Source organism: Mastigoproctus giganteus, chromosome 8, assembly GCF_048544385.1.
Source record: "Mastigoproctus giganteus isolate SK-2022 chromosome 8, ASM4854438v1, whole genome shotgun sequence".
In the NCBI taxonomy this organism is placed as follows: Eukaryota; Metazoa; Arthropoda; class Arachnida; order Uropygi; family Thelyphonidae; genus Mastigoproctus; species Mastigoproctus giganteus.
Window position 1 is genome coordinate 23,526,440 of NC_143582.1, and position 27,991 is coordinate 23,554,430.

Here is a 27,991-nt window from a genome sequence, read left to right on the forward strand (position 1 = left end):
GTATCTTTTGTTTTTCTTTAATGTGAAAATAATTTGTGTGTATATTTGATTGTGTGATAGTGTTAACTGTTTTTGACAGCTTTAATTTCTGAAGGCATTGCATACTATGGTGTTTTAAAATAATGACATTTGAAGTGTATCAGTCTATTATGTTTTATCGATAGACTACAAGAAAAATCTGAATTTTTAAAGAAAACCTGCATAATTTTTTATAAATTTCTTTATTTTTTCATACTTTTTTTGTTCTTTTTATTTTATTTTCCTTTACTTTCTTTCTTCCTCTTTTTTTTTTTTTGTCTTTCTTTATTTTTATTTTTCTTTCTGTTTGTTTCCATTCCTTTCATTTTTTTGTTCAGGCTTGGCACTTGGTGTTGACAGTAGACAGATTATAACTATTTCAGATGTAGATGGACTTGGAAGTTCTATTCCTGGTTCTCAACAACTTGCTGACTACCGGCGACTTGAAAAGGCAGTGACCAATGTATATTTCACCCCTTCTATGGAGGCAGGTAAGTTGAATGGTTAAACATGCAGTATATGTATACTTGAGTGGCCACTTTATTGGGTAGGTGTATCCTTTTCATGAAATAAAGCCCTCCTTCAGCGACAGCATCGTGTTTGTACCATGCAATATAAAGTAGTTGGGAAGATAATGTATGTGCACAATTCAGCATGAGAATGGCAAGATTAAAGATTTAGTGACTTTGACCGATGTATAGTAGCCAGCCCCAGACATGCTGGTGTAAGTATCTCAAACACTGCAACCCTGCTGGGGTTTTCACATACAACTATTTCTGAAGTATATTGAGATTGGTTGTATAACCAAATAGCATCCAGCCATTGGTGATCCCTGGTCAGAAACAACTCGTTGGTGTGACAGGCTGGTAGAAGCTGACAAGACTTGTTCAGGGTAACTGAAAGGTTACAGCCAGTCAAAAGCAACTGTACAACAGTGATAACCGAAGTGGCATTTGAGAATGCACAAGTCACTGTACCTTGTTACAAATGGGGTATCACAGCTGATGAAAGAACTGGTTTCTGCTCCTATCAGCAGAAAACAAAAAGCTATGGTTACATTTGGCTCAGGAACACTAACACTGGACAATGGAGGATCAGAAAATCATTGCTTGTCGATGGACCCATCTTATCAAGTGTCAGTAATGCAGGCTGGTGGCTGTGGTGTAATGGTATATACCATGTTTTTGCACTACACATTGGCTCCTTGATATCAGTGCAGCAATATATGTATGTCAAAGGTTATTTGTAAATTGTTTCATCCCTTCATGGCTACAGTGTATTCATCTGTGAATGAGTTCTTTTAATGGAATAATACACTGTGACAAAGCCAGAATTGTAAAGAACTGGTTTCAGTAACAGGTGAGCAAATTTAGCCTATTGTGGTGGCCTTCCCCAGTCACCGATCTCAGTCCATTTGAGTTCTTTTGGGATGAGGTGGAATGAGTTCTTCAGAGTAGGTTTCCACAACCATCCCACTTACAACAACTGTCAGAAGCAATTGAGTCAACATGAGCATCATACCTGTGGCACACTTTCAACATCTCATTGAATCCATATCCCACAGTGAATCCAGTCTCTGTGGATTTCTTAAGGGGGATCCATTTGCTGTTAGGTAATTGTACCTAATAAATTGGCTCACTGTATATAATTTAGAGACTAAGCTGCTTTTGCATCAGTTGCATTTACGTATATAGTCTGTTACACTTACAAGTGATAATCTATAACCTCTACATAAGTACCTGTCGACTTTTTCAATTTAATTTGAAGTTTTCCAGTAATTAGATGTCTTTTCATTTTCCAATAAGTTTAGTTTACTTCTGGCTTTCAGTCAGGTTTTATTTTTTAAATTAATACAGGTCAACCATCATTAATCCGGTTCCACTGCTAATTCGGACATAATTTCTGCAAACATAATTTCAAATTTGCCGGGTCGGCGCACCGACCTGCCACTACTGTTTTGGTGGCATTGGTTGCAGCATCAGCTGTCGGTATAGGTATAGGTATGTTGAGGGTCTGACGGCTCCGGGGATTTCTCCCATCTCCACGTATGTTCTATGTATCGAGTGACAGTACCCTGTCTATGCCAGAGGTTTAAAAATAATGTATGGGTCATGTGGTATGCAGTTTGTTGTGCCCATTGTTCATCCGACCTGTTGGCCGCCGGGCCCCCAGTGGGACCCGGCGTTACCATACCTAGCAACGGGGATGCCGGCCGGGTGTACCAAGAGACTAATTATACTCTGGCAGGTCCTGCCACTTACTTTCCTGGGATTTCGGTGACTAGGACCTAAAATAAAGGTTGTAGTTATAGCTGTTGATTTAAGTAAAATTGCATTTAGAAAGCGCTGCGTGGGGTTTTACGCTGAAAGAACTATTTCTAGAGAGCCTAAAAGGTTGGGCAAAATTTGATGTGATTTAAATTTGGACATGTGGGGCAGTCGCTGTACAAGAGAAATTAATGGGAGGGAGGGTGTAGATGGGGGATGAAATAGGAAGAAGAAGAGGGGGTCGGATAGGAAGGTGGCCCCCCATTTTCAGTGGGGCATGCCCATGCCCCACGACATGGGGAGGCGAGGAGAAGAGCAAATACTCCCTCCCCGAAAAATAAATAAATAAAAAGAAAACCGCACAAGGGAGTGCAGTTTTGGGTCGACAGTAGGCCATCCAAATCATCCTAGAGTCTTGTCTCTCTGTGGTATGCTGAGTTTTTACTTGTTTGACCTCCTGCATTCTTTCTAGTCGGGTTGCCTTTGGTATATTTCTATCATTGTTTTCCTTCTAGAAAATAGATCCTGGGCATATTGACTGAGTGCCTTGTAGTCCTCTTGAGTGTCTAATAGTCTGGGTTCTTGGTTGTCTGGGATATATTGGATTGCTGTTATTAGCGTAGTAGTAGGTCATCATACAAATCGCACTCAAACATTGTCTCCAGGACTCCGGGTTGCCACAGGGACAGTCCGTGTTATTTATGATGCCAAGTTGATGAAGTTTAACTTTAAATGGGCCGTGTCCTGTAAGGAGGAAGGTGGTATTTCGACCAGGGTGAAACCACGCTGGCACCTTAGGATACAGCTTAGTGACAGTGGGGAGGAATCTTCTGGTCACTGCACCTTTTTCTGTGTTGCTCCATCTCCTCTGCCAAATCTGGACGAGGTGGTCGGTGATTCTTCTCTTCTCATAGTTGCGGTCATTAGTGATGTCAGTGGTGAGGTCATACATTGTAGCCGATATGTTTCTGGCAAGATGGTAGAGCAGACCACAGTGGATAGCTTCAAGATCCAGGGGCAGAACTCCTACCAGGACTTGGAGGGCAGCCGTGCTAGTCGTTCTAGTTGCTCTCGACATAGTAAGGAGGATGGTCCTCTGAATGGTTTCGAGGATCCGTTTATTCACTTCTAGTGCCGCTCTCGCGTACCAGACAGGGGAGCCATATGTGATGGCAGGGATGAAGAGAGCTTTGTAGTACAGAGACAGGGTAGTACGTCTGAGTCCCCAGTCCCTGCGAGTGACTCTAGCGACGAGGGCCGCGTATCTTCTTATCTTTTGTTTAATATATTCTAGGCGTGGCTTGAAATTTAATTTTCTGTCCAGGATTATTCCTAGGTATTTAATCTGTTCGCACAGTTTAACTGTTTTGTTCTCAATCTTAATTTGTGGTGGTCTCCTTAAGTCTAGCGTACCTTTTAGCAGCACCGATTTTGTCTTGACAGGTACTAGTTTGAGCAAGTGTAGCTTTGTCCAATCTAGCAGCTTTTGCAGGGCATCATTTGCTTGCATTTCTAAGGCGGATCTGCTGTCAGCCTCGATGGTCAAGACCAAGTCATCTGCATAGGCCTGGGCCTCCACACCATCCAGATCCATGGCGAAGAATTCATCTAAGACAAAGTTCCATAGGAGCGGCCCCAGGACAGAACCCTGGGGGCAGCCCCTGCGGATTGGGCGACTTAAGCATTTATATGGTGTGGTAAATTGCACTGCTCTATCAGCCAGGTAATCCTTCATGCAATAATAAAGATTCAATGGAAGGTTGGCAGCTCTGAGTCTCGCCAAGACGCTCGGCCACCAGAGGGTGTCGAACGCCCCAGCAAAATCCACTGCGAATCAGCTGTCGGTGCGAACTCGTAAACACTGGCAAGCCATTCCCACTTGTTTTTCTGCATTTATTATTATTATTATAACCTGCTTACATTTAGCCCCAGCCATGGTTCCAATGCATAAAGGAAGTGCCTCTCGTGGTGTAAAGCGCAAACACCGTACATTGTCCATAACAGATAAAGTCGAACTTCTGAAAAACTTGACAATGGTGTGTCTTGTGAGAAGTTTAACTCTGCTTAATTGTAGATTCCAGCAATTTCTCTCATTTCCTCTTATTTTAGTAATTTTCTTTTAGCCATTCCTTTTTAGATTTTTTTTTTTTTTATATATACAACACACTTTCCACAGGTTTGTACAAGTACAAACCTGTGGAAAAACACAACACAATAATATTATTATTATTATTATTATCATTATCATTAGTCATATGGTGCAAGGAAGCCTGAGGCTTATGCTGCCAAAAAAAAAAAATTTTTCTGAATTACCCTGAGAGAGAGAGAAGTAGAAGGGAATCACCAAGAAAAAGAAGAATGATATATGTTGGATAATACAATGCACTAACGAACCTGTTTTCACAAAATCTCTAACAATACTGACAAACTTATTGCAACGTTTGAGAGTTTATTTTATCGCAATTAGTTTTATTGCAGTGCTCACTGTGCGTGCAATAAACTAATCATGAACGACCTTCATGCGTATGCCGTAATAGCATCACATATATGTGGCCAACACGGCTTCTCAAGAAATAAAGTAACCTAATGGGCCATGTTGCCACATATATACGACATAAAAAACGTCTTTTTTTTTTATATATATATATTTGAAGTGAAAAAATGACAACACTGACATTACAATATTTATTTTAGAATTACTAATCAAATAATTTGCTAAATATTTTTTGGCCCCTGGGGAATTTTTTCTTAAACTAGCTTAGCAGTCAATATGTTAAAGGTAGGAGGTGGTTAGCTGTTGGGTAAACTGTATGTGCTAAAATAACCACCAGTGATCTGGCCACCCACAGGTCCCAGTGCTGCTGGATTAGTGATGGTCGACCTGTACATCCTGAATTTAATGATATGCACTTAAAAGCTAATGTTAGGTGGCTTCCTCATGTGTAGTTTAAGTGTGGGAACCACATACTGGTATATGTTTATGTTAGGTGAAAAAGTATTTTATAGCAAAGATTTAACTTTTATTATCTTATTTCATATTTAAAAAAAAAAAAAAAAAAAAAATTAAGCAGTGTTAACAACCCAGATGGAGTTTAGTGCCCCAGTTTGTTGTTACTGGTTGAGTGGTTTATTCTGTGTTTTATTTGGCAATTTTATTTGTTGTTAAAAAAGTTAAATAGCAGGGTAGGAATTGAGAATTATATTGATAGAGATTAGGAAAATTTGGATTAAAAGATAAACCTTACAATAATTACAAAAACTTACTTAATTTTGTACATGCTATGAAATATTAATTACAAACACAGTATTTAGCTTAAAGTGGTTTATGGTCAACAGGTTTATGTTGAGTGTATAATAAAAACAAGGAAAGCATAACTGACTATATAATTACAGTAAGCTCCGGTTATAGTGATCACATTTGCAAATTGAATTTTGATTCTAATAAGCGAAAATCGACAAATATTATCCAGAGGCTATAAAAATAAAGATAAAGCACAAATGTATACTTTATTACCAAATGTTTATTACCAATTAAATGATACGTAAAAATCGGAAGAATATTCCGATTTTTATGTTCCGAACAACATAAAAATAAATTTATGTACAGGTTAGCAAAATAACAATAAATTTATACTTACATATATAGCTTAATTAATATACATATTAATTAAACATAACAATTTGTAATACGATTATAATTTAAAATAGTCACTTATTTTAGATTGCTTTAAATTATCACTACAAAGTCTATTTATAGATTTTTCAATATTGTATAAAAGTCTATATTCATGATCACTTGCATCAGTTTCTTCCAACGCTCTCCTCAGGATGGCTATAGCTTCACGAGTTTGCCATTTTGTAACTGGAATTCATTTGGGTTCATCTTCATTTTCCTCCTCCTCGTTGAAATTATCAGTAACAGACTGGGCTATTTCTTCATCTGTTAAAGCTGTAGTAACTTGCAGATTACCATCTACGGCCACCCAATCATTAAACTCTTGTTCACCCATGTCTTTGGGCTTTTCAACGTGATCAGTATTGTGACTTAGTTGTCCATCATGAATAATTAATCCACATTTTTTGAAACAGTTGCTAATGCAGGTTTCGGAAACTTCATTCCAGGCACTCATTGTCATCGAAGTGCATCTAGAACAGTTATTTGCTTTGTGATATGAGATGATGTTCCCAAACCTCCATCTATAGACTGGATGATTCTTCGCCTTATATCCGATCTATAAAAGGTCTTAAAGGTTTTTATTATTCCCTGGTCAAGAGGTTGAATCAATGATGTGGTATTTGGTAGAAAAACTAATTCAATGTTTTTAATGTTTTTGAAAGTCAACTTTGGATGAGCTGGGCAGTTGTCCAAAACCAATGCAATTTTTTTGTTTTTCTTATCCAATTTAATATCCCATTTATGAAGATAATCTTCAAATAAAGAAGCTGTCATCCAAGCATTGGTATTATTGGCATATTCAACAGGCAGCTGTTTTACTCTTTTAAAACATCTAGGCGATTTACTCTTGCCGATAACTAATGGCTTCATCTTGATTGTTCCTGTCATGTTGCATGTTAAAAGAACTGTAATCCTGTCCCTGATCTTCTTTCCTTCAGATGCAGAGGAATTTTTAAACATCATACAGTGGTCTGGGTTATCCCTGTAGTACAACCCTGTTTCATCTGTATTAAAAATGTCTTCAGGATTATAAGTGCTTAACACAATTTTCCAAGAGGTTTTCAACCAGGTGTCAGCTGCAGAACCATCAGAATCCTGTTTTCTCCGTGAAGTCTTTTGTAAACAATATCATGCCTCTCCTTCTATTTTGTCAGCCATCCGTCTGTCGCTTTAAACTCTTCGTGTAGTTTTTCAGCAAAGTCATTAGCTATTTGAAGAAGAATGCTACGATTGATTGGCGCATTAAATGAGCTGGCCTGTTTGAACCAGACGAACAGAGCTGCATCTGCTTTTGGCATTTCCCTTCATGCTTCCTTTTTGTGGTTTCACTAATCACATTAGTTTAATGTGTGACATGATTTTAACAATTTTGATAAAGATGACTGAGGCACTCCTAATTTTACTGCCGCTTCCCTTTGAGACATATTGCCTAAGTTTACTTTATTGTACGTTTCTATAATTTGTAACTTATCTTTTACACTCAAATTCACTCTTTTTCTGTTCGCTGACTTTTTTTTTTTTGATAATAAAATTTAAAACACAGTAAAAAAAAGATAAGCCTCAATCAATAACAAAGCGCGCGCGCGCGCGCACACACACACACACACACACACACACACACACACACACACACACACACACACAAATTGGAACTAACACGACACACGCAAGTGAGACTAAGTTTAGATATAGAAATGAAGAATAGATTTCAGCGATGGGGAAACACATTTTACCATAATAACGTGAAAACAGAATTCCAGCTGTCAGTATTATCGCAAATGAATAAGATCAAGTGTACTACCCATTTATTGCACTAACAGAAAAGCCCAATAAACCGGAAACTGTTTTTATTTTTTAAAATAAAATTGTTTTTATTGTTTTATGGTTGTGACCTCCAGAAATGTGCTTTAGAAAAATATCACAAAGGCATTCAAAATTGATTCTTATAACCGAAAATGTGATTCTAGTAAACGATGAAAGTGTAGTGCATTTTATTGATTTGGATCGGTTCTTCAAAATTTGATTTTGTTGAGTGGCTGATTCTAATAACCAGTGATCACTATAACCGACACTTACTGTATATGAAAAGGATCTAATACTATGTTTATTTTAGCAAGGACTTATAGTACCATTGTTTTCATCACTAAATTTTAGCTAACGCTTACGTCCTTTATGATATTCACCTCTTAATCTGTGTAGTTGAAGATTTTGAATACAAGTGAAGCGAAATGAATTAAAACTAAAAAAATGCCCCAAGGAAAAAAGAGTGTGCCACTCTTTTCTCAGGTTGTCATACATAATTAAAGTGTGATATGGACCAAGTACCAAGAGTCTTAACGTAAGACTTTTGTGAAATGTCGTCAGTTGGTTACGTTATTGGACAGAAGTTGTGAACTTTTTATAAATGAACTTAACTTCCAGGATGCACTGTTAAAGCATGTGTTGGGAATTTTATTCATATTAGACAACATATTGGCAGAAGATTTGCCAGTAATTTCATATTAAGAATCTCATTTTGTGAGTTTTGGCAGAACTATTCAATAGCCAAGGCTTCATATAGTAATAACTTGTGACTAGAATTTAATCTCATTAAGGTTATTTCTGAATCTATTTGATGATTATATATATTGAGTACTGCGTGCAGGTCTGGAAGCCTCATTTTAGGAAGGATGTACTATTGCTAGAACGAGTAAAGAGAAGGGCAACAAGACTGGTGGGGGGAACAAAGGGGTGATCTTATGAAGAAAGGCTCAAGTTCTGCAAATTGCCACATCAGGAGACTAGGCACCTGCGAGGTGATCTGATTGAGGTGTATAATGCCTTGAATGGGTTGAACACACTGAATTCTGATGGGATTCTTCTGCTTGCTCAGATTACGAACCTGAGGCAGCATAAATTCAAATTGAGGAAAAAGAGTTGTAGAATAGGTATGCAGAAATTTGCCATTAACCAGTGGGTGGTTAATTGCTGGAACAAACTTCCATCTGTCATTGTGGAAGTTGATAGCTTAAATAAATTCAAGGGGGAACTGGACAAAGTTTTAGAGGGAATGGATGTGTGAAATTGTTTTTTTTTTTTTTTTTTTTTTTTTCTGGCTGATGCTACACAAGCTCATACGCTTGCTTTCTTGCATCACATGCCTCCATTACTACTACTACTACTGCTATTATGGTTATGTGACTATGCGTGTTGGCTGAGCTCTGTTGCGGTGTAATTAGATTGAAGACTATTACTATGATAATAAGCTGTAGTATTTGTTGTTCTGGTTGATCTGAATTTTAACCAACTCGACACTAAAAGAATGCACATCTCTTACTATAGACATATTGTAGAGTTAGCCACTACCCTTATAAAAGCAAGGCATTTTAGATTCAATAATGACATCTACAAACAAACATATGGTCTTCCTATGGGATTAGGCTTATCAGCCCCACTTGGGGGCTGATGAGAAGACAAAAAAATGCAGACTCTGGAGCTTGTAACTAAGTACCTTAGAGGGTGATGTGATTGAGGTTTATAAGGTTCTGAGGGGGCACAGTAAAATGAATGAAGTTGAAATTTTCATGGTATTAAAGTGATACCAGAACCAGGAATTAAGAGATAAGAATTGTAGACTATATTGTAGAAAGTTTTCCTTTGGCCTTCAGTTGTTAATCATTGGTATAGATTGTTTCCACGGGCAGTTAAGGCTTATAGTTTATGGAACTTCAAAGGCCTGCTGAATGAGTACCTGCAGGAAGAGCAGAAAACAGAGGTAGGCTGTTTTTTTGCTGGTGTTCCAAAAACTTCTGGCTCCCTTGTACTGTTTGGCCAGTACTAATGCATTTATCCAGAAACTGTTTTCTGTAGGATAATTTCTAGACATTTGGAGCAAAGTATTAATTGTACCAATATATAAAAATGGAAGTAAAGTTGAGTGTGACAATTACAGAGGAATTTTGTGCACCTTTTGTTTAAGGTAAAATCTATACAAGTATCTTAGAGAAGAGTTGTTAGAAGTATTTTTTAATGTAACCTTGGGGAAGAATTGTCGGGTTTCAGGCCAGGTTGTTGTTGTTGTTATTTGGTTTTTAGGAGCATTAGCAACTAAGGCCATATTGTTCCAGGGATATGCGGTGGTCATTCCCTGACCTTTCCGCATCCTCCGTATTTGGTGGTCACGGGCTCGAAATGGCGCCTCCGTAGCCAGGTGGGAAGGAGCAGCAGTGCGTAGCACACGCTTTTTGTTTGGACCGGGGTTCGAGCCCGTCACCACCAAATACGGAGCATGCGGAAAGGTCAGGGAATGACCACCGCACCGGAGCAATATGGCCTTAGTTGCTAATGCTCTTAAAAACCAAATAACAACAACAACGGGCTCGAACCATGGTCTAATCAAAAAGCATGTGCTATGCACTGCTGCTCCTGCCCACCTGGCTATGGAGGTGCCTCAGGCCAGGTGGGGGATGCCATAATTAAATATTTTGCATGAGAACAAATCATAGAAAAGTCACAAGAAGAATAAAAATCTTTATTTACAAATTGTTGATCTTGAATAAAGCATGTGGTGAAGTAACTAGAAATCTTCTTTTTCAAATTTTAGCAAAATATGCTGTCAAGCATAATTAATCTTTTAAGGCTGAAAAAATTGAAGGAAAAAACCTCAGTATAGGAGCCAGTTTCATACTGTGGAGACCCTTTACCAAAAATTGCTTTGGTATTGCACTACACACTTAAATTCAAAAGCACTGCTTCAATGGAGAAGTATATTGCTAATTATGTTAAATATATGACATTTCCCTTCCAGTTCCTTCTGTTTTGTGCAATGGCCAAACAGAAGGTTCTTCTTTTTAGGGGTCTCATCAGTGGGGGAAGTAGGCACTGTAAGTGAATGACTGAATAACCCAGTGATGAGAAATAACCATGATGTATGAGATACTTGATGATGTAGGAAGTTTTAAAAGTGAATGTACATACTCATTGAATTTACATGTTCTATATATTGCTGCCAGAATGCATTACCTACGTTGATGAATTGTCCATTTCTCCTGCTTTGTCCTGGATGAATTTTTTTTATCAATTTTTTTTTTTTGATGACTTGATTAATTTCTGTACAAGTTTTGTGGAAATGTGAATGGAAAACAAATTCAGATTGTTTTAGACTTGTTTATTAAAATAATAAAAATAGGAAAAATTATGAAAATATGAAATATATTAGTGATTTCATTGAAATTGGTATGGGGAAACACTGTGATGGTGCCTAGCCCTAATTATAATGTAACTTGAAATACACAACAGTAATCAAAATTTAGTAATATTTTAAGTCAATGTGTGTGTGTGTGTGTGTGTGTGTGTGTGTGTGTGTGTGTGTGTGTGTGTGTGTGTGTGTGTGTGTGTGTGTGTGTGTGTGGCGCCTCCGTAGCCAGGTGGGAAGGAGCAGCAGTGCATAGCACACGTTTCTTGATTAAACCGGGGTTCGAGCCCGTCACCACCAAATAAGGAGGATGCGGAAAGGTCAGGGAATGACCACCGCATATCCCCGGAGCAATATGGCCTTAGTTACTAATGCTCCTAAAAACCAAATAACAAACAAGTCAATATGTAGTATATCTCAGTTTCTAGTTAGCAGCAGGTCTTGACAGTGAAGTTTCACTCTGGATATCATCAGATCTCTTGCTGTTCTTTGATGTCAAATGGATATTTCCCTGATAATTATATTTGTAATAGAAATGCACTCTATAAACTTGTCAACCCTATAAGAGGCCATTTTATATAATACAGTAAACCCCCGCTATTCGCGGTATCTGTATTCGCGGTTTCGCGTATTCGCGATCGCCGATTTAATATAAAATGAAACCTAAAAAATGTGAATTTTAAAGCGCCGTGAATATTTTCCGCCATAAAAAAACATGGGCGTGGCTAAAATTATCTTTCCCGGTCAAAACAGCGCTCGGTGGGTGGGGGGAGAGGGGTGACAAAATCGCGAGCGTGAAAGTTTCTCGCTAATCTTTGTTCAGTATGTGTTATGCGCTTGTTATGGAAGGTTTCGTCGTTTGCTTTTAATTTATATGCTTATAAATTGAATAAATTTATCAATTTATAAATTGATATGCTTACCAAAGTTAATAATCTACCGTTTTGCGGTGAAAAACAGACTTTTTCCGAGTGTGTTAACGGAAGAAGTAACTTTGTTGTGGACAAGTTCTTTCTAACCCCTACAAAAATATCACTACGAATAACAAGAGAAATGTGAAAATATCAAAGAAGGTGATGACATTAGCGAATAAAATTGAGTTATTAGATAAAATTTCTAATTCCTCAGTGGCAAAACATTATAAAATCAACGAGTCAACGGTACGATCAATCAAGAAATCGGAAGAAAAAATCCGCCGTAGTGTCCGTGAAAACGCGCTAATTGCTTCAAAAATTTTCTCTGTAACTCATGATGTTAAATTAGAAAAATGGAAAAAGCTTTAAATCTGTGGATAGAAGAACGAACTCAAAATAAAATTCCGTTAAATTCACTCATCATTCGTGAAAACGCAAAACTCCTTATCAACGCTTTAGCGAAACTGGTGATAGCACTCGCGGTATAGGTTTTTTAGCTAGCAAAGACGCTGGTTTGAAAGATTTGTTTGAAATTTCTAATAAATATTACATTTAATATTAAATTGTTTCTTATTTTCATTTCGATGCCATATGCTTGCATTTCACTATGTACTGTCTATGTACATAGTCATATTATGAAGGTACATATAATACATACATAGACAAAATTTTAGACTAGTTTTTCTTATATATTTCATACTTTGGAACGGAACCCCTTTATTACTATGGGAGCCATAACTCAGTATTCGCGTTTTCGGTATTCGCGGCATTTCTCATGAACGTAACCCTCGCGAATAGCGAGGGTTACCTGTACTATGATTAATTTTATTTGTGTAGCATAGACCTTGTTCCTTTCTAAACCTATAAGTTACCAAATTCAAAATAAGTTTATGCAGTGTTTCTGAATCCTTTCTTAATTACTGTCGTCTCTGTTTATTGACTTTACATTTACACATTTTTGCTTTAATGTGACCTACTGCTCAATTTAGGCTATTTTAGTTCTTGTTTTAGCACAGTTAACAACAGCATGTGGCAGATAAGCACACGATAGATATAGGTTAGCACTGGATAAATAAATAAATTCTGTTTATACTCCAGGATGATCGCATTGTCAGAGGAGTTCGCAAGATACAGAGAATACAAGAAACAGCACCATTATTTAGCAGTCATGGGCTTGAACCCTGGCCACTCAAAGTACGTGTACTTATTCACCCTTGTGCTCAGAACCATAGCTAGGTTTTTGGTGCCTTGGCAAATTCGTGGCTACGCGCCTTTTTTCGATAATTGGTAAAATCATAATAAAAAATAATAAGTATAGTTGGACCAAATAAAACCAAACTATTATTTTCAGGCCACCTGAATATTTAATTCATCTGCCATGCTATGTGTCAATTGTGTGTGTGTTCTATGGTCGATTTGTCTGTTTTGCTGGATGAAAAACCTTGCTATCTACGCCTGAGACCAATTAACTCAGCCACAGAGTGAAAAAAGCGCATTAATATTCCTCGTGTCAGTGACGGGATTCGAACCTGGCCTTTTTCACCCAGTGTGATACCACTGTGCTACTCATGTAGACAGTACAGTAGGACCTCTGTTTAACAAACTTGTCCATGAAATGTCAAATTATTTTCAGCACAGAACAATATACATTTTAATATTATCTTCAGTATATGGCACCATTTCGAAATGCCACTTCTTAGTGCTGCTTGTGCAATGTCATCAATTAGTCCACATTTTTGAAGACCCTTTTCTACCAGTTTCCATTTTGTGAAATTGGTTGAGTTGTAATGAATTCTCATGAAATAGAATGTTTGGATTTACATTTCCAATCCTTAAATCTATCTGAACTGCAAAATGGAACATTATTTGTGCCAGATAAGAGGCACGGAAACAATATATTGCATCTTTATTTTTGCAATAAAATAACCATTTCCATTCTTTTTTTCAATACATTCATTTTTTTATTTCCACAATTTTTTGAAACATCGGCCGTTAGTGACAGGATACAAACTTAACACTATCTGTTCAAGAGCACTGTAGGACAAAACACCCTATGGGACAATAAACAATAATACAAAATTTTGAAATCATAGTCTTTCTATACATTAAAATAATTTTCCTCCTAATGATATTTATTCAGCCAATGGGAGAAGAGAGATGCCAGTTACATGGTAATATGTAACAAATACAAAAATACATAACAGAAGCTTGTTTTACTGTGGTAAAACAAACTTCTGTCTAAGCATGGTCACGCACTATGTTTATCTAACATGACTATGCGGTACCCTTCTTGAGTTCCATATGTAACGTATTTATTTAAGTAAACTAAATGGAACAAGGCATAATATTTTAAGATTCTGTATCTATATAATATCGGTCAGTTTAAGATTCTATATCTGTATAAAATCATTCAATTTGAGATTCTATAGCTATATAATATTGGTCAGTTTAAGATTCTATATCTATATAATATCGGTGTAGATACATCATAGACAACTCTTAAAGAAAAACTACGATCGTAGTGTGAAAGGCACCCACTGATGAAAAGCCAACTAGCTTTGAAACGGTGCCGTCTGGGTGGTGGCACCCACTGAGAATAAGTGACAATAGTCTTCTCTATTAGTGATACGTTACTTATTCGAGGTAGTGCAATGCGTGGTAACTCGTTGTGAAAGATGAGCTCAATGTGAGATACAGTTGAAATGATGCCTTTCACACTACGATCGTAGTTTTTCTTTAAGAGTTGTCTATGGTGTATCTACACCGATATTATATAGATATAGTAGCACATTTATGTATTCATAGCTGAGGAAGAGATTCTGTATTTTATTTTATTTTATCAAAAGAAGCGAGCGCAGCCCCGTAGTTTTTATTCTTATTGTTTGTAGTTTATGAACACTTCTCTGACATGTAAAATATTACATTCGTTATGTCATAAGCCTGCAATAAGGAAGTATTGCACTGCAGCATACTTTAACACTTGCATTATAAATTTATAGCTCACTGCTTTACAGAAGAATGAACTTATTTATACAATTATAAAAATGAGCAATAAAAGGAACATCATACTGCATCTATGAAAAATCAAACAAATAAAACACAATATTGAAAAACTAATTAGGTGTTAAGGTTCCTTTAAAGTTCATTTTTCTTCCACCTGATGCTGTGATCTATGCCATTCAGAAATTCTTCCAAGGTCTTCCTCTCATTCACATAGTCTAGACAAAGGTTCTTCAAACACTGCTGATACTCCTTTGTGACACGTTTGACTTGTTTCTGGAGGTTCACCACGAGAATCCTTAGTTGATACAGCCTGATACTTTCTAATACTCTCAATGGCCTTCTAGATGGTTGGGTGGACATGCCCCAGCCCATGGAAAGATAAATTCCAACACTCGCATAGGTTGTTGGTGCGATCCTCCTCATTAATGGTTGCCTGATGGACATTCCATAACTGTGGTGGAAACGGGAGGAATCGTTCTCATGCATACTGTAAATATTCCATCAGGAAGAGCTGGTGGCTGGATGCGACGACAAGTGTTAGGTCCTTTGGCAATGCTCCTTCCTGTAAATTTCGAACGTTACGTTTCAGAGAGTCAAGCTGACCAATGGCACAACGAACTTCAAGTGGTTGTTGACATATGGTGTCTGCAACAATATATGCAGGTGTTCCTTACTTCGGCTGCTTTAACCTTGTTAGGATCTGGGTTGTGGGGCTGTGTTCAGTCACAGAAAGTAGTTGCTTCACCTCCAAATCTGTATGAGCAAAACCTTTGCAAGAAAGTGCATTCCTCTGCAAATGTTCCCAGCGTATTCGTCTACTGTTTGAGCTCTTCTTGATGTTTAAGTAGCTTTCTGCACATAGTTTTGAACCTCCTTTATTATTCTTGATGAACTCCATGATGATTGAAGAAAGACTGATTTTTCAGGTCACTCAAAGAGTATAACCAATTTTTAAAAACACTACAAAGCTCATAACAGTATATTCCCATAGACGTTAACATTATGGTAGCTGAAGTGGAACTGACACCTCAGGTTAAATCTAGCAGCTTTTTATACACACTTAACTTGCCCTCCCCAGCAATGACTTGAGGTTAATTCTGATTTAACCCCTGGCAGGCTGCTAAGATACAAGGTGAGGTCACATGATCACTAAATGGTGACCTGAATGCATCAGGTAACTTTTGGAGGATTATTCAGGTAGACAAACAATGATCAAGTAGAGTGAACCAAAGCAGACAAAGATATAATATTTTTCAGAATTGTGTCATTATTAAAATTACTAAAATTTTAATTTCTTTTTCTATTTCTAAAGATTCCCCTCTTTAAAATTTTTTTAATGGTGTTAAAGTCTGAAAACAGAAAAAATGGGGACTTTTGTCATGTTTTACTTTAACTAAAGGGGTTTTGTCCTTGGAAGGTTTTATTTAAATTATAAATCACAATATTCACGATTACCTGTTTATATAGCAAGCACAAAAACACTATACACACATTATTTATAACTTCTAACTTATTCAGTATCATAGAACGTACACAATGCTTGAATTGAGAACTGCTATGCATTTGTGCATGCACTGATGAAGCAGTTGCCTGATTGGTCCCTTCAGAATTACGTTCTGGTGGCAAATAGATCTATGCTAATATGCAGTGTATACTCAGATTTAAGGAGGCATATAGGCTTGAATTGCCCTCTGAAAATGTGCCATTTGGCGAAAATTAATTTTACCCCGACCTCTGCTCTCATTCTGATGGGACATCATCCATTTCATCAGCTAGCCTTAGGCGTCGAAACAGCTTGGCTTGGAACTGATGTGGCTGTCAGTGGCACCCTTAGCACCTGCCCCAATGCCAAGGTGTTCCTACACTACTGCTTGTGCTTGACCACTCGGCTATGATGGCCCTCAAGGATGCCATCTTTGGTGGAATGTCCACGATCTTTCATAAGACTAATGCTTTTGTAAAAATTATTATGTTAACTAAATTTTCCTTCTTTAGCCCCCCCTAAAAAAAGGGAATGGGGTAATTGCATGAATAAAAAATTACGATGGCATCAGACTATATGTGAAGTTGTTTCCATGACTGTAAACAGTCTTGGTTTCTTACACTCTTCATCCCCCCCCACAACATTATTCCGAAAACATGAAACTTTTAAAACACGTTAAAATTTAATAATTCTTGGCTTCTAAAGGTTATGCTTTACTATACTATTCTGTTCTGTTACATTTTTCCCTTGTATTAATATGTATGTATTTATTATTTAACATCAACTAGGTATGAAATTTTCCCAACGAGTATTAACTGAATGCTGGGAAATGGTACTCGAAGTGCTTTCAGTTTTACTGAATGGAACCAACTCTTGTGGAATTTCTAGTACTTTAGGGTTGTTGCTGGGAAGTGAAGGTGCAAAGGAAGAACACAGGCGGGCAAAAGACGCAATTGCTGAAAGTCTGGATGGTCTGCAAAGAGCAGCCAAACTTTGTAACATTCTTGGTAAGCATCGGAATTTTTTGAAATAATTGTATAGAAAATATGTAAATTAATTATATTGGGTATAATTGAATAAATAAAATATAATAAATACTGCATAGTTAATGTAGTCAGATTCTTGTATAATGAAATTCTTGCTTTTGCAAAATTTTCTGGTGAACCGTGTAATTTTCAAAAAAATTACTTGAAATTTTCCTCCATAAAACGCAATGATACCTATAACAGAGTTTGGCCAGGAGCCTTTTCAATGTTTTCTTATTACAACAGTTAGGTGTGCCAGAATCCAGGTAATGTTGTTCCTTTGTTTGATAAATCTGCACAATTTTGAAACTTCCAGTCAGTTTAGAAACATTAAGAAAAAATATTCTGAAAATATCAGAAACTTATTTTCCCGCTATACACTCATTGTTCTGAATCGTCCTGTAAGTCATTCAGTTTCATCTGTGATTTTGTAGTTTGTTATACCCACTGCTCAATCAGATGGCCACATAATCTTGTTGGCTCATGATATATGATGTTAGAATTTGTTCTGCAGACCTAAAAGTATTTTAACCAATGAAGAGACCACTAACAATAATATGTTTGCTGTCCTTGTGTTAAACAGTGCTGTAGGACAGTTTTACATTATTTCACTATATTGTAGACCAGGTGAAGATATAAATCCAGCTATTGAATACCTACAAGCAGTCATAGACTTGCTACTTACTGCAGATATCATAGTGTGTGCTGATGTCAACTGTTGGTCAGCCTTATGGCATAGCTGTACGGAAGACAGAACAGGCACACAAAATGGCCAGATACTTTCAGACTATATAGTCATCTCACCCTTTCAAGTGCTAAACCAAATGACCTCCTAACTTTTAGCAGTACCATGTGGGAGAGTGACAGTGATGTTACTCTTGCCACCAATTCAATAGCTTATAAAATTACAGACTGGTGTGTCCAGTCTCTAAATGGTCAGAGAAACAACAGAACATAACACTTCAAAGGTGGTAGATGACTTTCATCAACTGATGAAATACCACCACTTTGCTTAGTGGAGGCTTGAAGTGGTGAAACCCATGTTTAGTCTCTAGAGCAAAGTTTCCGGCATCCCCCTCCCCCCATACTTCTCCTTCAACCCATGCACGGTACTAAGTACTATAGTTTTTGATACCTTTCGTGTTTGGGGGTTTCATAAAAAAAAAAAAAAAAAAAAAAACACAACAAACCACTCCCCACAAACTTTTAAATCTCTGGCCTCCACAGAGTTCTATGTCACTTACAAAGAATGCAACATGGAAATGGGGGAACCCCCAGTGTCGTCAGACAACTAACACACTTTACACACACTTGTGTAACACACTTTACACACACTTGTTTAACACACTTGTGTAAATTACCAAAAAATAAAGGATGGATTGAAGTTGGGGAAGCTCACCACTATTTTTGTGGTGAGCAAACCTAAACTGTTTATTTAGTTGATAATCAGTATAGTTTAGGGCTAAAGCCTCAGGTTATGTAAAGAGTTTAGCTAATGTACAAGTTAGTGCAATTGCAGCATTTCAGTACATAGCCAACTACTGATGGTATCCGCTGAGAATAAGTAACAACTGTGATATGCAGTGGGATATGCAGTGGTCATTCCCTATCCCAGTAACTCTGGGATATGCAGTGGTCATTCCCTGACCTTTCCGCATCTTCCGTATTTGGTGGTGACGGGCTCGAACCCCTGTCTAATCAAGAAGCGTGTGCTACGCACTGCTGCTCCTTCCCACCTGGCTACGGAGGTGCCAATGACATGGCACAGAATCATCTTTAAAAATGTAGTTATTAACTTAATGGGAATTGCCGCTAAAATGAAAAGTCCCTCCAGTTCAAATACAGTAGAACGTTAGTTATCTGGAATAATTTGAAAGGCTGTATCTTTTTTTTTTTTTATTAATGGAGTATGATAAGCACTGGTTATAGCGATCACATTTGCAAATTGAATTTTGATTCTGATAAGCGAATGATCAAGTGTACTACCCATTTATAACAAATTGTACAAACAAAAATTCCAATAAACCAAAAACTGCAAATTGTTTTTATTGTTTTGTGGTTGTGACCTCTAGAATTCTATGTGACCTTCATGTGCTTTGTGCTTTGGAAAAATATCACAGAGACTACTGGGTTTTCTCAGAAACCGTGAGTAAATTTCAGATTAGTTTAGCTCCAGATTCGGTAAGAATAATATCGGCCCGAAACTGTGTGATTTATTATTTTTCTCAATTTTTTACGGTAAAATGTGAACGAAAAGAAAATGCGTAGTTCTAACATTGCAACAAAAAACAGAAATTATTAATAGAATTAGAAAAGGCGAAAATTTAGGAAACCTCTCCAAAGAGTTTAATGTGGGAACTTCAACAATTTACGACATCAAGAAAAATTCTAATGCTATAACAGAATTTGTGTTGATTATGGGTAGTGAAGGAGGATCTGGCAGGGAAAAGGCTATGTCGAAACCTGAAAATGCCACTTTAGAGAGTGCACTTTATTTGTGGTTTCTTCAAAAGCGAAGTTTAGGTGAACTTGGCTTCTAAATGTTATGTGAAAAAGCATTGGATTTTAATCGAAAATGAAGAGGTAATGAAGATTTTAAGGCAAGCACAGGTTGGCTGAAAAACTTTAAACTGAAATACGGTACATGTGAACTAGATATTCAAGGCGAGAAACTTTCTGCAGACAGCGGTGCCCTTTAAAAGTAAGTTTGCTTCAGTTATAGCAAATCCGGAAAATTTGGCTATCTGGAAGAGGTCTGACATCAATTATTCCAGATAACTGACACTCTACTGTATAAGCATTGCATTTATGGTGTCTGTCACAAAGTAAAATTTTTCTCAATACAATCTAGTTGCGTAACTTCACTTGAAGATAATCTGAATGAAACATTTACCAGTTCACACCTAATATACCATATTGCATTCAAGCCACCAACTTTGACTGAGTTGAGAAAATAACAAACTTCCATCTGTCGTTGTGGAAGTTGACAGCTTAAATAAATTCAAGTCTGAACTAGACAAACTTTTGGAGTGAACGGATGGGGGAAACTGGAAGGGTTTTTTTTTTTTTTTTTGGCTGATGCTAATTAAGCTTGCCTTCTTGCATCATGTGCCTCTACTAATGCTATGCTGATTGCTAGACCAGCTCTTCTGTCCATTTCAAATAAGTTTCTGAGTTTCATTTGCTTTGTTTTTGTGATAAAGAAGTTCTAAATTTATTTTTTTTTTAGTATGTGTGTGTTATTCTTGAAAATGCATAGCAACAGCAAACTTTTAGGCATGTCAGTGACTCAAATTCTGGAGGTCACAAATGAACAACAAATTGCTCGAAATCAAAGAGGAACCAGCAAATCTAGCTTCGGATAAAACAGACAGGAAGATTATGCATAGGGCATACACATCCAACTCATATATATCTTCTCAAGGAGGATGATCCACCTCGATGCACACATTCTACATTACCACTTACTGTCAAGCATATACTCTTAGATTGTAAGCACTATTCCCATTTCAGAAAAAATACTTTCCTTTCACTGTGACGACTGAAAGAACATCTATCACTTGCCCATGTTATTGGAAACAATGCGAATTTAAATTAACTATTTACCTTTCTTAAGCAAATACGAATATATGATTTACTCTGATGACAAATTGTACCAAATGTTTATATAAGAACATAACATTGGAATAGGCACGTTTTTGCCCCAGTTACCCTTGTGCCCAATACCAATACATCAGTGATTTACACCATATTGCACTATTGTATGTTATGTCTTTACAAGTGTGCATCTGTGGGCCAGTTTGCATATTGAGCAGGCTGAAAAGGCTGAAATAACTTGGGGGGGGAACCTGCTCCCCTCCCTTCACCTGAGATCAGCCAACTACAGCCTCAACTTGAAGATGCTTTTTTAGAATTTTTTTTTTTTTTTTTTTTATGTGAACCCCAAACACGAGAGGTATTAGAACCTATAGTACTTAGTACCGTGCTTGGGTTGGAGGTTGAGAAGACGAAAGAAGATATTTGTTGACATTGGACTTGAACTTCTGTAGATTGTAATTTTCGGGAAATACGTATGAAGGAAGGTTGTTCCAGAAAATGGCAGTTGAATGAATAAATGAGGAAGATGAAAAGTTGGTTCTGTGGGTTTGAAGTTGGACAGTAAATGGATGTTGGCTGGTGGTGGCACGTGTTCGGACTGTTTTGAAAGAGAGAGTGGGAATTATAGAAGCCAATTCAGAAGAACAGTGCCCATGGAAGTATCTGTAGAAGAGGCATGCAGCAGAAACAGTACATCTATGAGAAAGCGAGTGGAGAGACTCTTAGAGATGAGTCATTAATTAACCTAACTGCCCTCTTCTGAATGGAATCAAGAAGCCTGAGAGAGGTTTTGGGGGCACCACCCCAGATGTGGGAACAATATTCCATGGCAGGGCGGATTTGCGATTTATACAGAGGGAGCAGCTGTTTGGAAGAAAAGTAACACCGAGAGCGAAAGAGAAAACCAAGTTTTTTAGATGCAGAAGAAGCAATATTTGTAATATGCTTGTGCCAAGAGAGATTAGAAGTCAGGGTAATCCCCAAAAGAGATATATCAGTTTGTCTAGAAATCGGAGTGTCACTAAAGATAAACATAGGAGCAGAAGAATCCTTTTTGCGAGATATAAGACAAGACCGAGTTTTAGAAGGGTTGAAATCAACTAAGTTGTCTTTGCCCCACTGGTGAATTACCTGAAGATCAGCATTTAAGGAATTGGTAGCAGATTTTCGAGAAGTTGAAGCTGATTGAGCAGGACAAGGTTTCTCAAAATGGAAAGTGGAATGTAATGTGCTATCATCGGCAAAACTACGGATAGGATTTCCAGTCGATGGAAGAAGGTCATTAATATACAAGAGGAAAAGAGTGGGGGAAAGAACTGAACCTTGGGGGACACCGGTATTAGTGGAGAAGTTAGAAGACAGAGAGCCATCTACCATCACCCTCAGTGAGCGATCAGAGAGAAAACTGGATAACCAATTACTAAAAACAGTTGGTAAACCATAAGATGGAAGCTTGTTTAGAAGACCTTTATGCCAAACACAATCGAAAGCCTTTGAGATGTCAAGAGCAACTACTTGTGTTTCATTGAATTAGTCTATAAATGGGTAACATAAGCTAGAATATCACCAGTGAATCAACACTGACGGAATCCATACTGGCAATCGTTGATTAGATGGAAAGTTTCTAGGTAGTTTAAAATTTGCGGTTAATCGATTTCTCCATTACTTAAGAAAGAGTAGAAGTAATTGCAATGGGACGATAATTGGATGGGAGGGATTTGACACCCTTTTTAGGAACTGGCTGGATATGAGCAAATTTCCAAGCAGAAGGAAAAACACCTTTGGAATAAGAAAGTGAAAAAAGGCAGCAAAGAATAGGAGTAAGTTCAGGAGCACAGGTTTTGAGAACAAGTGGTGAAATACCATCAGGACCTGGAGCTTTCTTAGCATCAAGATTCGTCAAAATGCTTGTGACATCCTTTTGACAGAAGACCACAGGAGGCATTGAATGGAGCGTGTTGGGAATGGTGGGAGGTGTTTTACCAAGATCATTAATGCATGAGTTGAAAGAAAAATGGGATGCTGGCAGGTCAGCTTTATCATTGGCTGAAGTGACAACAGAACCATCTGGTTTGGACAGAGGTGGGAGCAGAGATGGGCAAAAGTTGCGGCCAATAGCTTTGGCAAGAGACCAGAATGCTTGGCTACCATTAGGGCAAGAAGCAAGTTTTCTACTCTTAGCCTGTTCAAACTCTAGTTTGGACTGGTTAATAACTGCTTTACAATTGTTGCGAGCTTTGGTGTAGGCAGAAAAAGAAACTGAAGAATTAGAAAAAGCCAATTACGACATGCAACATTCTTCTCTTGAACAGCTTTAGCGCATTTATTGGAAAACCAAGGTTTAGATAAAGGACGAGATTTTAAAGTGCAGTGTGGGATAAAGGATTCCATTCCTGCAAGAATAATTTCACTGACACGATCTGAGCAAAAGTTGACATCAGAAGTTTTGAAACAGTAATCCGACCAAGGAAAAGAAGAAAAGACGTCTCGCAGGTCATCCCATTTTGCATTCTTGTAATGCCAAACAACATGAGGTTGGGAATAGCCATGAGATAAAGGTTCCATTGGAGAAGAGACAATCACCAAGTTGTGATCTGAAGTGCCTAAAGGACCTCACTTCGACCGTATACTTAGAAGGGTTGTTTGTGAGAAAAAGAGCAAGCGTGTTGGCTGTATGATTAGGATTGTCCGGTATTCTTGTAGGTAAATGAACAAATTCCTCTAGTTGCAGGACTTGAAACCAGACCTGCAAACAAGTGGCAAAACCACTATACTGTCATGGAGGGTTTGCTATGTCTTGATTTAAGTCTTACTACAAAACTGGTGACTGAAAATCGAAGATTTTTTTTTTTTTTTTTTAAACATTTGAATTTATTTGAAACAGTCAGCTTTATAATAATATTTATTTTCCATCTAGTATATAAAATATCAGAAATGTGCATTTTACTTAAAGTTTGCTTGCATATTGTAAGCTAAATGACATTTTGCAGTATTGAATATTTTTCTTGAAAGGACATTTTCCTGTACTCAAATTATATCTTCTTTAGGGCTTCAGTCTCGCTGCTGTTCAGTATTTTCCCAGCTTGCAGAAGCTTCTTGTCCACTTTCTGAAGATGCACCATCACGCACTAACTCATTTCCTGATAATCACAGATTAAAAAAAGCAATACTCTCAGGAAGGAATAAATCTTCTTTAAGGCTACATACTTCTCATATTCTCAGCATGGATGTCATATTGAATAGAGGTCTTGAATTAGGAAGCCATAGTCCTGAATGTTGGAAACATGTGTTTAGGTAGATAAACTACTTTTTTCTTCAGGTATTCAACTAAATTAAAATAAAGCATAAGCAGTTAATTATTTTCTATAATTGTAAACATAATGATAAAAAAGATAATAAAATATATATTGCTTAAATAAAAAATTGTACTTTATTTAAGATCTCCTTGAAATTTAAGTTTATTTTATTTAGTTATTTTCTTGCATGAATAAATACAACTGTATAAACAATCATCTATTGTATGAAAGAGGATTATTTGCAAACAACGAAAGAAATGGAATGTATTAGTTATGGTTATAGTCTTAGAAAAGATCATAGCAGCAATAGCTGCTTTTGCTCTTATGTTTGGTAAATTCCACCAGTTTAACTCACATGAATGTGTAAATAATTTCAGTTTTTACTATTTAGAATGTTCATAATTAAGTCCATTCCATATTAAAATAATTAGCTTACATTCGCAAAGAATAAATAAAAAGACGAGTTAAAATATTCTTATCTTAAATTTTAGATATATGCAGTTTAAATAATTTATATATTAATTAAAAGAACTGATAATGAATTGAGATGACTGTGTACATGCATACACACACTTGTGCATGATGAAACAAACTTTGATGTGTGGGAATATTGCATGGAATGATATTTTATGATGTTGAATGGCAACTGGTTGTATATGATTGTGCTAAACATGCTGTTTAGAGTTCACAGAGAATGTTGAAATATGATTGGGCATGAGGTCTCACATCTATCTCAGAATACTATATGCATATTATAGCTGTATTTATTTGCGTTATTTTAAAGAATAGACTGCATCAGGCAAAAGCTTGTCCGAATAAAGTGAAAATCTTGATATGTGGAACTAATCTCCCTTATTATGAAACTAAAATGAGTTTCCTAATGATACACTACAAGTAAGTAACATTTCTCCAAAGAGGAGTTAAATCTAGATTCTCAGAACATCCTTATGGAATTTTTTCCTTGTACAAATACAGATTGTAGAGAGAAGCTATAACAGTACTGGTCTCAAAAACTTGTTTAGGTATAAGTAAAAAGCAGTTGAGAGTTTCTACCTGTAGCAGTGAATGTCTATTATGTGGTGTTTTGCTGCAATGGACACAGGCAATGCTAATCATTTGATATGTCATTTTTAGGCATGTGTAGGCTGATTGAATCCTTTTGCATGTAATTATTAGCAATAATTATTCTTTGTCGATCAAAAATGATTTCAAGCACAGTAAATAACAGAGAGCTTTTAAACAGCTCCCCATATCATAAATTAATTTCTATCTATTTCTGAAGAGTTAGACCTAGTAAAACATTTCAATTTTGGACCGCACGTCAGCTCTCTAGTCATTAATTATTGGATTAAGTGTTGAATTTTTAATAGAGAAATCAAAAACTCCACTTTATCCTTGGATGTTTTTGAGTTATAGCCTGGTGGACATTTACTTTGAAGAGCAGCAAAGGGTTGCAGAATGTCAGATTTGAAATCATTTACTGATGGGTAACATCCAAGGTGTTAGTAGCACTATTTGGGGGGGGGGGAGAGCTCTGCATCAGCTATTGAATGCAGTTGTTCCCCCTGCATTATGGAGAATTACTATATTCGAGTTTTCTAAATGGATCAATCTGCATTGATCCAAACACACCCCATCCCCCTTTTCTAATGAGTGTGTTTGTGTGTGTGTTATGAAATATTCATATAGGAATATGAATATGATATGAAATATTCATATCATGAAATATTCATTCAAAAATGTTCTCACCGAATATACAATGGAGTGATTGCTGTGATTTGAATGTTTTTTTTAAAAAAAAAAGTGGAATAGAAGAAATATTTCTGCACAGAAGACAGTTTTCTTGTCAGAAATAAAGATATTTAGAGTAGGTTGAAACAAGTGGAAATGAGGTGTTTGGGGCAGAACTGTTTGAAAACCATGCATTAGACAAATTACTAGAAGGCGTGGACAGATGATGTGGGGTGGTTTTTTTTTTTTTTTTTTGGCTGATGATGTATTAACTTGCTTCCTTGCATCATTTGCCATCACTAATACTAATATTACTAATTACTTTACAGAAGCTTATTTTTGAGCTTGGAGGTGATTGACTTAAGTTGTCAGTCATCTCCCTACAAGAGCTATGAACTTCTCTTAGAAAAGGAGTGCTTTAATTTCACCAGGAGTTATGAACATTCTCATTAACAGCATAAAAGCTTGTTGCCTGACTGGCAAGGGTAATCATATCCACCCCCCCACCCCCATTATGGTATGTAACTTCCTCTCCTGAATACTCATTTCCAAGTGTGCATGAGCTAATTTTAACTTTATTGAAATGAAATGCTGTATCCACAAGTTCATATGTGGCACTATTACATCATAACTGAGGGATTTTAACTTCCCAGATATTGACTGGAACTTGTGGTTTGGTCACTCACACACTAGTAAGACTTTTGTGGATTTATTGGATGATTGATTTCTTCAGCAGCATGTTCGAGAGGTAACCAGAGAGGGTAATACTCTTGATCTGGTTATCAACAGTGATCATTCGTGTATTAAGAATTTGCAGATAAAGGAACCACTAGGTGACAGTGATCACAGTGTACTGATGTGGGATTTACTTAAAGATATAATTACCATCGGGGTAAAGGAAAGAGTTTTTGCTTCCTTAAAGGTGAGCACAGTGGTTCGACAGTTTTTCAATTCTGTACAGTGGGAAGCATTCAAGGAATTAATCATGGATGCTACTAAAAGTTTCATACCTATTAAGAAATATTGTTCAAGGTTTAGGCCTAAATGGTTATCAAATGAACTAATGACTCGTGGCAGAGAAGAAAAATGCATGGGATGCATATAAATTATCAAGCGACTCAGAAGCCTATGGCAGATATAAGCTAGTCTGTAATCAGGTCACAAAGGAGGTTAGGCAGGTGAAGGCAGATTACGAGAGATCTTTGGCAAAAGACGCTAAAAAAAACAGCAAGGATTTCTTTACTTATATAAACTCTAAAAGGAAGGGGATGAATCTGATTGGTCCACTTCGTATCGATGGTTCGACTGTTGATGATTCTGCTCAGATAGCAAACAAACTGAATGAGTATTTTACATCTACATTCACACATGAGGAGTTATTAAGGTTTGAAAATATCAGAAGGTTATCAAATTGTAGCAGGGTGCTTAATGATTTTGTAATAACTGAAAGCAAAGTGAAGGAGAAATTGTTGAAGTTAAACATAAGAAAGGCACCTGGGGTGGATGGGATCTATCCAGTTATATTAAAGGAGGTGGCAAAGCAACTAAGCAAACCCTTAGCCATAATTATGAGAGCAACCTTGGATTCAGGGGAGGTCCCACGGACTGGAGACGTGCAAATGTATCCCCAATTCACAAAGGGGGGGATCGAAGGGTGACACGAGTAATTACAGACCAGTTAGTTTAACTTCTGTTCCGGGTAAAATAATGGAGTCACTGGTTAAAGATGCATTGCAGGATCATCTAGACAAGACTGCAGCAATAATTCAGACACAGCATGGGTTTGTTAAGGGAAAGTCTTGTCTGAC

General features: G+C 37.0%; 1 protein-coding gene across 1 annotated transcript in view; it reads left to right on the forward strand.

Annotated features, from left to right (window-relative positions):
• Positions 1–27,991, forward strand: part of LOC150081364 (brefeldin A-inhibited guanine nucleotide-exchange protein 3) — a 235,668-nt gene that overhangs the window by 121,369 nt on the left and 86,308 nt on the right. Inside the window, exons 18-20 of the mRNA XM_090380184.1 lie at positions 402–509; positions 17,323–17,541; positions 24,204–24,450. Coding sequence (XP_090236310.1) covers positions 402–509; positions 17,323–17,541; positions 24,204–24,450 — 574 coding nt within the window. The remainder of the gene's footprint in view (positions 1–401; positions 510–17,322; positions 17,542–24,203; positions 24,451–27,991) is intronic.